The sequence below is a fragment of the Gymnogyps californianus genome, chromosome 19 (genome assembly GCF_018139145.2).
Source record: "Gymnogyps californianus isolate 813 chromosome 19, ASM1813914v2, whole genome shotgun sequence".
NCBI classification, from domain to species: Eukaryota; Metazoa; Chordata; class Aves; order Accipitriformes; family Cathartidae; genus Gymnogyps; species Gymnogyps californianus.
Window position 1 is genome coordinate 7,175,318 of NC_059489.1, and position 13,519 is coordinate 7,188,836.

General features: G+C 50.7%; 1 protein-coding gene across 3 annotated transcripts in view; it reads right to left on the bottom strand.

Annotated features, from left to right (window-relative positions):
• The window catches only part of ACSF2 (acyl-CoA synthetase family member 2), a 37,833-nt gene extending 25,188 nt beyond the window's left edge, over positions 1 to 12,645 (bottom strand). Inside the window, exons 1-6 of one of the 3 annotated variants that reach the window (XM_050908455.1) lie at positions 12,578 to 12,645; positions 6,440 to 6,635; positions 4,891 to 5,019; positions 3,802 to 3,855; positions 510 to 628; positions 126 to 288 (exon numbers count right to left, since the gene is read on the bottom strand). In XM_050908455.1, the coding sequence (XP_050764412.1) occupies positions 126 to 288; positions 510 to 628; positions 3,802 to 3,855; positions 4,891 to 5,019; positions 6,440 to 6,635; positions 12,578 to 12,645 (729 nt within the window). Of the gene's footprint in view, positions 1 to 125; positions 289 to 509; positions 629 to 3,801; positions 3,856 to 4,890; positions 5,020 to 6,439; positions 6,636 to 12,556 lie in introns of all 3 variants that reach the window. The other 2 variants (XM_050908454.1, XM_050908456.1) reach the window with 2 other exon arrangements.
• Between the last annotated feature and the right edge of the window lie 874 nt (positions 12,646 to 13,519).

Sequence of the window (13,519 nt, forward strand, 5' to 3'; positions counted from 1 at the left end):
AACCAGGGCTTGGTCTCAGAGGGCAGAAGGCAAAGGAAATGGGATGCTCAGCATCGCATGCATCTTCCCCTGTGTCCCCAGCAAGGAACCCAGCCACAAGGCATGGAGCAGGCAGAAGCACCTACTGAAGTGAACTGGATGTTGATGGGCTCATCGCAGGAGAGGGTCCGCTGCACAGCTCTTAACTGCTTCATATGGCTGCTGTCCCCAGCCTGCATCACTTCATCCATGTGGAAGGTGCCAGGCAGCTTGGAGTCCACTGTGATGACAACGGATAAGTCAGGTAGCCTGGTAGGAAGAAAAATACCGTCAACAATAATGGAGCAAGGAGAAAGCTGCCTGGATAGGCGTACACTGGTCAGGGCAAACTTCCAGGACAGCCTAACCCGTTCTCTCCAGATGAGAGCCTGTGCAGGTCCTTCTGCTAGAGCCTGTGTTGTGCAGCTGAGAGGACACAAGGCAGGACATGGCTGTGAGGTCAGTACAGACACCAGATGTTCCTAACTCACCTTTTGCTCTTTATTCCCCCTGGACTGGATTTTTCTAGCTCAGGACATGACTGCTTTAGTATATCATAGTATTTCTGTGTTTTAAATTGAGTGGGAAACACCAGTGCCTTACAGCCAACCTGTGAAGGGAGACAGAAACTCATGAGAAGTCACATCAGGCTGATATTCAAGACATGATAAAGAGCAGTCATCACCGACACAGGAACGTGCACAGTCCTGTGACGCCACACAGCAAGCATTAGCCATTAACACCGCACCGGGATTTTCTCCATGCCTTGTTTCTGTAAGCACATGATACAATGAGCTCTCTCCAGACTAAACCTGGAGATTTTTAACTTTTCCTAGTAAGAGCCATGGTGTGCAGTGCTTTAAAGATTCACTGAAGAGCATGACATAGGTCTTTGCACAGTGAGGGTGCAGCAGCCACTCTCCCGGGGCTGGAGACATGCCTCCAGCAGGCAGGTTCACCAAGGGCAAATGCAATCGGAGCCCTTACAGCTGTGTACTCATAAAACCCCGCAAGCGCAGGGCAGGGTGCTGTTACTGCACACCCAGCACCCCGATCCAGGCGTGCAGCCAGTGCTTTGCTCCTCCCCAGTGTTCAGTTCGGGATGGGCTGGTTGCTTTTTGCTGGGCAAGAGAGCAGAGCTGCAGCCTGAGGTTCCCTCTTCTCCCAGGATCAATACTCCTCATTGCGAGCACAAGGCAAACATCTGATTTTTCAGATTAGGAGTCCCAACGCTAACAAAAAGCCCAGTCCCAAAATATGAAGGGGGAAAAAGAAAAAAATTCATTTGAGTTGATCTGAAATGAGGATTTTTGAGGAACTTTGGAAAAACAAGGAAACCTAAGGACTACCTCTCAGGTCAAGCCAAGGTTTTGTTGTGGGTTTTTTTTTTTTTAAGGTGTTCCATTCCCTAAGATTTTTCCACCTCTTTTTAAAGCATTAGCTATTTTGAAAATTAAAACATTTTTCATTCAACCTTTACATTTACATAATCCTGAAACAAAGCACTTTAATTACCCCAAGAAATTCTATTTCTTTTTCAGCAGAGGAGATTTGCTGAATTTGACCCAGATTTGCAAATTGCTTTCATCTTCCCAAAAAAATGCATTCTTGTCAAATAAACTATTTACATAAATTTTTTACTCAGCTGTTTTCATTGTTTTCCCAAGGTTCGTGAAATAAGAAGACCAAGGCTATGCCAATAAATTATTTGTAAGTACCCTCTGGGGTTTGTCAGAAGGGAAGACAAACATTTGCTGTATTTTCTGGAATAGTCTGCCCAGAACCCAGGGGACTCTATCTGTTCTAGGACGTTTTGGGCCTTTGTAACTTTTTACTATTAGTTCCTTCAAACTACTATTCTGGTTGAACTAGCTTTGCAAAATAGATGCTATGTGAGGAGAGGAGCTTGCAGTGCAGATGCTATATGAGATAAGGGTCTCTAGTTGGGCATCTCTCACTTGGTCTCAACCTGAATGGCAGCAGACCCATCTTCAAAGGGCCTGTCATATGAAACCTCTCATCAGTTTGCTTTTACAAAGCCCTGGAAATACAGCAGGAATCAGAGGAATGGTTATTCAGCATGTATTTCTGTATATAGCAAAGGAAGGGAACCTGACGGAGCGAGGAAGGGACTGCACAGGCTGACAGGATCCAACAGGCAGAGCCCGAAAGTCTTCAGGGGTTTTGTTGTGCAAATAAACAAACACAAACAAATAATTAGGGGAGTGAGGGACACCAGAGATCCCAGTGCCAAAGGTACATGGGAAAGCTAGGAATGCTAGAAAACCTGGGAGGGTGAGACAGGAGTAATCTCCAATGGAGGTGAAGCACGTTTCTGCTCTTACCCCATCGACACTCCAAATTTACACTGGAGGAGAAAAATCAGAGCAGAATCTGACACAGAGAGATGGAAAGGAAAACAAAAGCCAGGTCTCACTGGGGAAAAAGGAAAATACTGCCGTTTACATTTCCACTTGGTGCGAGAAGCAGGTGGACATCCACACTGGAAGAGACGTGCTTCACCGCAGCACTGTGTTCAATCCTAACGCATGAAAACAGGAGTGACACCAGTGAGACTACCGTAAGAGGATTAAACGAAGGACAAAATGGGAACTCAAATTGCAAAAACAACCAAATTACAGAGTTACTGATGCAAGAGAAAAGTCTCTCTTTATTGCTAGAAATTATCCACCTCTTTCTAGGTGAAGCCAGAACTTGCATGGTGCTGGGAAGACCCACATGTGGTTCCAGCTCTCCTAATATCAGCCTTTGACTTAAAGCTGAACAAACAACAGGTGAGCAAGTTAGCTTCTTAATCCTAGGATTAATTTCTAGCCATCAAATGTTTAGCAGCCTGGATTCCTCATTACTGGAGCTAAGGAGCCAGAACAGTCTAAACTGACCGGTGCTCTGCACATCACAAACTCAAACCCAGGCAGGTATACGAGGGCAGCTGAGGCAGCCGCAATCAGACAGCAGAAAGATGTCAAGCAGTGGCAATACCTAGCACAAACCAGGTTAAACTCAAGGCCGGCAAGGCCTAGGACACATCTGGGAAGGAGAAAACAAGCTATCAAGTAGGCTGGTCCTTTCTGAGCCTTCCTCTTTTCTACTTTCAAGGTCAAAATCCCAGATGGTGATTTTTGCCCCAAGCGGGAGGCAGGCAGGATGGCACCGAGTCAGGCAGGACGGCACCGAGTCAGGCAGGACGGCCGGGCGGTTCTCTCCCTCCCAGCCAGGCTGGAGCATGAGCGTGGGAAAGTTAGAACTGATTTAAGACAGATGTTGCCTCTAGAGATTGCAGCCACGCTCTGTTACTACATACTGTCTGCTGTCCTGGCTGCCAGCTTCTTGGGTAGAACAGTCCCTGGGTCGGATATTTAGTCTTGCCTTGTTTTCCTCACTCCCTAGTAAATAACTGCTAGCAGGTACGGTTGTTATTGGTGTAATATTGGCAGTACGTGGTTGTTAGCAGAGAGAGAGGGATGAGAAGGATGCAGAAGTCTCCATCAAACGGACAGGGTGGCAGCCAAAGGGAGAAGCAACAAACACGACCGCTTCACTGCGGCTTCATCGCCTTGGTCACTGCGTGGTGGTGTTTCCTCTACGTGGCCACCACCAGCCCCGTTCTCCAGCCAGTTCTCCCTGCCTCTTCCCGATATGCCCAAGTGCTTAACCAGAAGCTCATCTGTACTGTGTCCCCACTGTCCCCTTTAACAGACGCCTGCTTGTATGAGTTCTCACAACGAATCAATTAGCATTACCAGCGAGCACCATACAAACCTTCCTGATGACAAACTCCAGCTCAAGGGCCTGGTAGGCTGGATTCACAGATACCTGAAGAGGGAGAAACAAGAAGGTTGATCAGAGTTACTCTTGCCTTGAAAACCCTCTCCCCTAACACATATTCCAGCAGAAAAGTTCTCCTGGGGACAAGCCACAGGCAAAACCTCTCCTCCAACATGCAGAACTAAGAGCTCACCACCACAGGGATTTCACATTCACCAGAAAAATCAGCTGTATCCTGTGTTTGCATGAAAGAAAACAACCAAAAAAAGAGAAGAGATTTATGTGAGGTCACAAAGTCAAAACAGAGTTTCAGGAACAGAAACCAGACCTCTTGTTTCCCAGGCAGACATTTAATCCACTAAACTGAAGACTGCAAACTCAAATGCAAGTCAGGTTTCTTGAAGGACAACCATGAAAATACCAGCTTTCTCCTGTCCAGCTCTCCACAGAAGCAGTATTGGCCACTGGAGCTGAGTTCACCACCAGGTTCATACTGAGCCATGCTCATCCACCCTGTTACTGTGTCTTAGCAGACACTGGCATGAACCCTGATGAAGAAAACGGACCAGAAGGCAGGGAGCAGTCCTTACCACGGTGCACTGTCTAAGTAAGATGCATTTTGGTGAATGTGCCAGGTCACACTATCAAATGAAAATTGGCTTTTAGGGATATGCAGCTTGGACTGGATTTTTAAGTAAGCATTTGCACCGTGGAGCAATACAGGCCCTATTTAGAAGGGATCTAAATAGCTGGTAACTGTTTAGGACGGCAGCACGCTGCATAAAAATGGTCCTACAGGCAAAAGCACATCTTCTATCATCGGCTGCTGCAAGCCAGTTCACAGCAGTCCATTTCTTGCTGCTCCTTCCTCTGCAGTCTGCTTTCCTACATAGTGGGGGACAAAGACGCAGCGGGCTGCACAGATGCTGTTTAAATACTGCATTCAGTTATAGCCAACATGCTGGGTAAGAACATGGAAAAAAGAGACAACAAACTTTACTCTCCAGTATCTCCTATTGTTTCTTTGTCTCCATTTCCTTTCCCGAGAGACTGCTAAAAACCCAGACACTGCAGACTCCTTACCAGGACAATTCCTGCCTGGGCAGTTGCAAACTGCATGAGAACCCACTCATATTTATTGGGACCCCACATCCCCAGTCGGTCTCCCTTCTTCAGGCCAAGAGCCAGAAGCCCAGCTGCCGCGTGGTCCACCTGTAAAATACAAGACAAGAGCCCGAGGATCACACACAGGATGCAGCGGGGGATATTCTTCTCCAGGCACTGCTTTCTGGGGAAAAAGCATCATCTTTGCAACTGAAATCGGACAGAATGTACCTCTGCTGCACAGTCTGTCAGCCTACTGCTGCAGCAGCAGCATCTTCTGAGTCACGGAGCACAGACCAGCCCTGGCTTAGCAGGTTGACTGAAAGCATGAAAATAACAAGCGTGGAACAATACAACAAAGCAGGAAGGAAACCAAAATAGGCAATTATGTACAAATAGTTGCAAATTAATTCTTGCCCAAAGACTATTTAGTGTCTAGCTCCTCATCAACTCAACTTAGGACTAAGCCTTATCCATAGGCTGGGCCCATCCACACTGTTGGATCTGCCTCCCCTCTGGCATACCACTTACTTCTAAAAGGACTCAGGTGAAGAAAACGGTATCAAGCAATTTTTGACCAGTCTGGGGTTCCTATCCTCATTAACTTGAATTCAGCCACTATATTAACACGACTACTTTATCTTGCAAGATGGTAAGTGTGTTTCAGGTGTGCAGATGTATGTATGAATATTCTGAGGTATTCAGGAAAGTTTTTATAGTTTTGTTATGTTCTCAAACGAATTCATGAAATCTACCTTGTAGGAGATATGAATTTGAGGAATAGCTATTCTCTGATTTAGTTCTGAATTACAGCCTACTTTTTAAAATTAGGGTGAACACAGCCAATCTTATTTATCTGAATGGATGTAACCAAAACACTAGTAAATCCAAAAAAAAAAAGAAAAAAAAAATCTTCCCATCCAAGATCGTATCATACATTTAATAGAAACTTTCCAGGTGCTGAGCCTTGAAATATTGCCCCTCCATTTAGAATACATATAACCGTATGCTTTTATGCAATATGCATGCATACACATGCACAGATACACCCACACCCATTTTTATATATGATACTGAGACCAAGTCCTTGACTTTGCTCAGTTGCCTTTGTGCTTGGACTAGAAACCCCCCCACACTCAGGACCTCTGACAGTCAGAGCAGAGTGACCAATACAAGAGCTGGAGCCTACTCCAGTGGAGAAAACCACCATAACTCAGCCCGTAACACATCAGATAGCAGTGATAATTTTTAAGTATGCAAGTTCATTCTGGGATATTCAGCGAGCATTTTACATACGCCGCCTTCTCCCTTTGATCTCGAGACTCTAAGGAGGACAAAGGCAGCACACACCCATCGGTGTGTGCTGGGGAGGTGCTGTTGCTCTCTGCTCAGGGCCAGGATGAAGATCTGCATACAGCAAACCTCACTCCTGAGCCGAGCGATGAAACCATTTTCCATTTCTGCATCATGCCTGCTGCTGCCGTTACCAACCCGCCTGGGCTCTCCGAGGGGCGAACCAGGCACTCACCTCCTCTTTGAATTGAGCAAATGTCTTCCGAACCCCATCTCGGCAGAAGACCAAGGCGTCGCGGTCGGGAAACCGCTCGGCGGTCTCATCCAGGCACTGGCCCATGGTTTTGGTGAGAAGGGGAACGTCTAAGGTCCCCTGGACATAGCTGTTGGTCACCCTGTGGGAGGCAGAGGGCATCCCTGTGTGCAGGGCACTGTGAAAGAAAAGAGCGAAGAGTCTATTTTTTAATATGACCCATCAATACAATTCTCCCTGTCTGGAAGGATTATCAACCTGCCAACAGTACCAGGAGTACTTGATGCACATCCTCCCACTGGAGGGAACCACAGGCAGCCGCTTCAGTGGGTCAAGATCAGGAAGACCTCCAAAAGGACTTGGAAAGTGCATGCAGCAGCCCGGGGGGCACCGGGCAGGCGGACGGCCTCGGTAACCCCAGTGCACCCACTTGGACCTGCCCACACCAGCAGGCAGCACAGGCAGAGCCTCCATCCCTCCGCTTGAAACCAGGACCCTGCTCACTGATGGGGAAGGAGCTTGCACCAGCCCTGCAGACCGGGCACAGCCTGGTCCTACAGTCCTTCACCTGGGGTGAAAGCTACCCGGACATTTCGGGATATCTGGACAGATCATGGACTCTGCAGTTTCCTGAGAGATGGCAACTGGGTTTGGTCTTTCTGCAACATTAAAAAGTGCAAATAACTTGGAAGGAACACAATCAAAACAGTTTGTAGGGAAATACCCCCAACTGGCTTCTCTGTGCTGGAAAGAGCAGATGACTGAGAAAGTTAAAGTCAGAGAGCTGTCATTTTATCAGTCTCCAAAAAGCTCTGCAAAGAGTCTAATCCTGCAGAATAAAAACTGTTTAGAAGAGTTCAAAGAAGTTGAGCTGTAACCAAGAGGCATTTACAAAGTAACGGTCTGTGTATACAACAACAAACCGGCTGTACACACATTAACTATCTCTGCCAGCTAGACCGCAAAGAGTTCATGGTACTGAAGACAGCATCAGTAAAACGAGGAGCTACCAGCGAGATGAGGGGGGAGAAGTGCAGAGGCAATAATACAGCAGGCTGACGGGGTGGAGGAGGCTACACCCACTGCAAACACGGGACAGGAGGGGAGGAGGCGAGCAGGGAGGTGTTTCAGGAGAGCAGCACCTGGGCAGGAATGGCATGGCAGGGTCCTTGAGAGGAGCACAGAGACATTGTGCTGGAGGCCAAGCTGGAGAGGGAACGCAGTTAGGAGAGGCAGCAATGAGAAGATACGGGCAGGGCGGTAGGGAAAACAATTTTTAAAATCATTAAGGCTTTCACTGAGGTCTGATCATCAGTGGAAAAGCAGCGAACTCCCCTCAAAGGGCAGCTCCTGACCACCCGAGTGCTGCAGTTCTTGTCCCGGTTTCTCTCTCCACCTCCTGCTCCGAGCCTCTCTCTGCCCCTGCAGCCACCCCCCACCACACTGCCCTCCTCCCCGGGCAGCCCCCCGCTTTCGCTGCCCCTCCTCACTTCTTCCCTGCCTCCCTCTGTGCTCTCAGCTCCTCCACTCCCACCTTAGGAGACGACCAGGAAGGACAGGGTTAAGCGACACTTGTGGGGTGCATAGCTCAGAGGCAATGCCCTGTGTTTGCACATTCAGCGTATAATGGCGGGGATCCCCACCCTAAAGAGGAAAACCAGATCAGCCTGAACTCAATTTTCCCCCCGTTCATTATGGGATCAATGTTCTGCAAAGGCTCGGTGCTAGTTACCACAAAAGATTTGTTTTCCTGCCCACGAGAAACAAAACCTAGCATGAAGCTACTTCCTCTGCGGGGTGGAGTTCAGCCTGGAGAGAAGCACAAAACAAGGTTTTAACTTCCGGGGGAAGCTTTGCTCCGAGAGCCGAGCGAACGGCCTGACCCTCCGTCCCCCGCTGCTTTTCGGCAGATGGAGGGTTGTGCAACTCCCACTGGCTCTGTTCGGACGTCCCTCCTATAGCAGGGCTCTTGGACAACTCACATCACGGCTGTAGGGCTGTCTGAGGAGCAGGAGGGAGGACAAGTGCCAAACTGAACTATCTTTTGTTGTTTGAAAGCTCCTGGGCAAGGCACGTAGATAAACTAGGAGATGGAAGAAAGCTCTGCAGAAGAAAAGCCTTTATAAATCTAGGTTATATAAAATAAAGGTTGAAAAAGCTCTCCCTAACGCAAGGGAAGGATGAACGCTCCTGGGAAAGCGGTAAAAGCCACTGCAGCCACGGCCGCTCGCTGTTTGAAATGGCGACCGGAGACGCCACTGTCCCGTCGCTGTAGGGTGGTCTCAGGCAAGCAGCTCCAGCCGCTCACACAGGCAGACGAGGAAACCGCAGGCTATTTGCAAAAATGTCTAACGGAGACAACCACACTCACGTCTCTCTGAAGCCAAGTCACCTCCCGTTTCAGCGGAGCCTGTCCCTAAACGCTCCGCTTTTCCCTGCCAGCTGAGGCATAGAGAGAGGTCCCCGCTCGCTCCCGCAGCCTGAGAAGGGCTGGAGCGGCCAGAGAGCAGCTGCCGACGCGGTTGTGCAAGAGCACTTTCCCTGAGCACCATCTCAGGGATCACTGGGAGCCCAGCAGGCTCGGCACTGGGCTGGACTGGGAGCAAGTAAACACAAGCATTTCACAGACTGCACAGTTCCTCTGGGAATACCACCCAAGCAACTAGTTGGTAAAAAAATCAGGTCCAACACATTGCTCTACTGCACAACTGAAAAACAAAAAAACGAAACGCCACCACAAACAGAGACTGGAGAGGGGAGGAAAAATTATTAGAAAATTCAGATTGTGAGAAAATTCAGTCAAAATCCAAAATGTCCAGCTGAAACAGTCTCCTGCTCTCTGCAGTCAGCCTTCAAGAGGTACTTGCACAACCCTGCATCGCTAATGAAAAGGGTGACATTTTACACTGTCACGTCTTGGCAAAGCACTAGGCAGACCAGGCTTTCTGGTCTTACTCTCCCAAGTTTTTCCAGGCCTGAAGAGCCAAAGGGTTTCACTGACCTCGGAGGAACCAGACTTTCACACTAAATGCGAGAAGCTGCAAAGCCAGAGCCAAATGACAGTTCCGCCTCCAGTCTTTGCGACTACGGCTTCCTCCCTACTCCCAAACATGGGGATGACAGAGCATCAAAGAGCAGTAAAAGATATCTTTATAAAGCCCTGCACTCCAAAACACTGTGAAAATGCTGCTGGCTCCCTTCACGGTGTGAAAACACATATAGCTTGCTCTCAAAGGTCCCAAGCATTCACATCTTCAAATGAAAGCATCAGCAGCTTTGAAATTTGGGCCTAAGATACCTCACGCTCATAACCCAGAGTCACTAACTCCTCTCAAAGCGCTTGCTCACATGGTTTCTTCAAATACATTAAGGAAAGCAAAATTCACAGCTGTCATCTACTTTGAGCTCCCTGAATTCTGGCCTGATATTCGCATGTGCTTCAGCATTTCTGTATCACTTATCTCCTGGCCATGGCAGAAGTGAAAGGCGTGGGATAAAACACAGCAGGCTGTTGGAAGCACGGGGGGTCAGGAACGAGGCAGATACAAGATACATTCATTATCAGTAGCATCATGCTGGAAATAATGTAGGATTGGCCTCCCTCCTGCCTATAGCCAACAGCAAGTGTATATATCTGATCTGAAAGAATGTACCAAGAGACCTCTACGAAGAAAGGGTCCAAAGGATTTAGAAATAATCTTTTTGTTCATCTCTGTTACAGAAAACAAGTAATTCACCCTCCACCTCTTCCTATGAAGCAACTGGAGGTACTGCTGGAGATAAAACAAGACCAACGGTCCAATGGTCTGATATTACAGCAGCTCTCATTTCCCTGCCTCAGCCGGAGGAGAGCAAATAAAACTCTGCTTGTTCTTGGGCCTCAGCATAGACTGTTAAACAGCACTCTGTAAGAGCGCATGCCTTCTGTTGGCAACACATTCCAGCGGCAAGACAGCCTGTGGTGCCTGCAAATGAGCCAACCTCAGCACTCAGCTGCTCCTGCAAAACTCCGTAACCCTGGAGTTCAGCAGCGCAAGTGAACGTAGAAACATCAGAGACGCGGGGAAAATGCATCCCCCTCCCCATCTCGTGCGAAAGGCACGCAAACAGCCAGATGCTGGCAGACCCAGAAAGCACTCCGGCCCGATGGCGGCAAGCAGAAACGATCAGACTGAAGCAAGCCCTCTCGGCTAATCCTAGGAGCTCTTTGTATTTATCCCTGAATAGCCCTAACTAACATTGTATAGTTGTTGATATAAGATAACCAGCTGCATTTTTCACCTTTAACTCTTCACCAGCCTCTATAGAAGTTATCAGAAGGGACGAAAGACAAACAGAAGGCAGAGATTCCAGTGGAACCTCCTGTCCCCTACAACGAGCACACAAGCAAGCCCCTGCTGTGCAGCTGGGAAGGACATCGACCTGACCTGACCTGTGGTGCCATCCCCTCTGCACGTGGATGAAAGGCCTTGCCCTCCCAGGGCTTAGGAACCGTCCTGACCACAGAGTTCACACTCTGAGAGGTTCACGGACTCCCCAGCCAGTTCCTTTGTTCATGGACATCTACCAGGAGCTTCTCCTCCCAAAGTAAGAGCTTTTGGGCCTTTTATGTAACACAACTTGCAATAAAACAGTGGTGAAAGTTAACCCTGCTCTGCTCTACCCTTACCTCTTCTTTACTCTTTAAAACAACCCTGTTGACTAAAGAGTTAACCAGGTTCTGATTACATTTTTTTTGTTTGGTTTGGTTTGAGGAAGGATCAAGTCCCCAGAGCTTTCAGACTCCAACTGCAGCAGACTTTTTGGTTGCATTTTCCGCTGCGCCTCTCTCCCCTCTGCACTCTTCCTGCCAAAAGGATAAATACTGCTTAAGAACGTTAATAAATTTTTTAATGATGTTACTAGAAAGAGTTTACTCCTCTAAATATGCTGCCTCATTCTCCAAGTGCTTTGTGTTCCTGCCCCTCAGTTTCCCTCACAATTCTGGGCTGGAGTCCAAACGGCAGTGAACTCTCTGTCGTGCTTCCCTTCTGATCCTGTTTCCTAAGAACAGCTTCCAACACGGCAATTTTGGCTCCAGCCGCACACAGGGGCTTCAGCCACCTCACTCTTAATCTCAACCCAGCTGAAAAGAAACACCCGGACCCCATGTGTGGAAAAACAAGAGCTCCTCCCCATAGTTCTTGGGAAGTTGCTCCCTGGAAGTCATACCTCCCGGTGAGTATTAGGCTCTGAATATCAGCTAATCCTTCAAAGCCTTTCCCAAAGCCAGTTGCTTTCCTACTGCCGTTCTTTCCCACGAACTTGCTTCAAGAGGCAGCACTGAAGAAAAGCAAGGGAAAGAACTGGTCTGACCCCCCGAACCCCAGAGCTCCTCGGTGCCCTGGACCTGCTGGCACCCCAGTGCCCCCCACCACCCTGCTGCACCACAGGAGGACGGGGACACTGCCCGATGAAGCCTGCCAAGTCAGAGCGCCGAAGGAGGACGGAGAAGCTGCTCGATACATTTCACATTACTGCAATCAGGGTGGAGCTGCTGCACAAAGAAAGTTCAGCCCTGGGCACACATGTTCACACCCATCCACACGCTGCGTGGGGCTCGTCCCTGCCCCTGGTCCCTTTCCAGGCCAGGGGGGCAGACCCAGGGGATGCAGCCTGTCTTCTGCCACTTTGGAGGGGTTTTGGGGGAGCCAAGGGACAGCAACACACACAGAGAGTGAAACCTCCAGCTGAACCTGCAGTGAAACCTCCCTGCATGCAGCCACCCACCTGGCTGGACACCCACATCGCTCTGCAGCTGCCCTATAGCCCCTGTCCCCCATCATACATGGCCTCCATCCCCTAGAGCCCTCATCCCTGTCCCTACAGCCTCTGTGCCCCACAGCCCCCTCATCCTCTGCCCCCACAGCCCTCCATCCCCTATACCCCCCACCCCCACGGCCCCCTGTCCCCTATAGCCCCCCATCCTCAGTCCCCACAGCCCTCCATCCCCTATAGCCCACACCCCCCGTCCCCACACACTCCCTCCCCTACAGCCCCCGCCCTCTGTTGCCGCAGCCCCGTCCCCCCGGACCCCAGCCCCCCCGTCCCCGTCCGTACCTGCCCGGCGGGGCTCCCCGCCGCCCGCTCGCCCGGCGCAGGAGGAGCAGCCCGCAGCGGGACAGCGCTGCCAGCCGCGCCGTGGCCATGCCTGCGGCGGCTGCAGGACCGGGAGCCCGGCCCGGCCCGGCCCGCCGCTCGATACGCAGGGGCGGTGCGCACCGTGGCCCGCCCCGGCCCCGGCCCCGCTCCCGCCCCGCCTCGGGGGGCTGCGGCTCCCCTCGGCCCCGGGGGTGCTGCCCTCCGCGGGCCGGGGTGCTGCCGGCTGGGACGGGGAGCAGAGAAAGCGTCCAGCCCTGCCCGGGCTGCGGGGGCGAGGAGCAGCAGGGCGTGCTGGCGGGGGGTGCGGGGACGGGGGCTCAGGCCAGGCCGAGCGTGGGACCCCCCACGGCACACGGCTGGCAGCGGGGAGCCCCACCGGGCACCATCCCCTGCCAGCTTCCTTCCCAAGCCCCCCCACTGCGCCTCCATCCCCGCATCTCCCCCCTCCCTTATCTCTTTTTTTTCCAGACTGCCCCATCAGCCTTTTTCTGCCTAACCCCGACAGCTACTACACCCCAACCCCGGCCTTTCCATGCACCCCAAATAAGCCCCGCACCCTAGCTGAGACGGACTTTGGTGCAAGGCAACCAACACCGCTTGCCTCCCTTTTCACCATCTGTATTGCTTGGTGCCTGAGCCCTGTAAATCACTGATTGATTTCCAGCCCTATCCACTTAATGAGTTATCACAGTTACTACCTCACTAATAGCTTTAGGCATTCCCTGGCTGCTCATACCCTGCTATAGGAAGAAGAGAGGCCAGTGAGGAACTGCAGAGCTACTCCAGAGCCAGCCAGGCTGAGATCCCCTCACCTAAGGGCAGAGGCATGGGCAGGCACCCAGGTGAGGAGCGCTGCGGTGCTGAGCTCTGCTGAGCACCCGGCCACGGGAGCAGCGCTGCTCCGCTGCAGCAGCGCTGGTG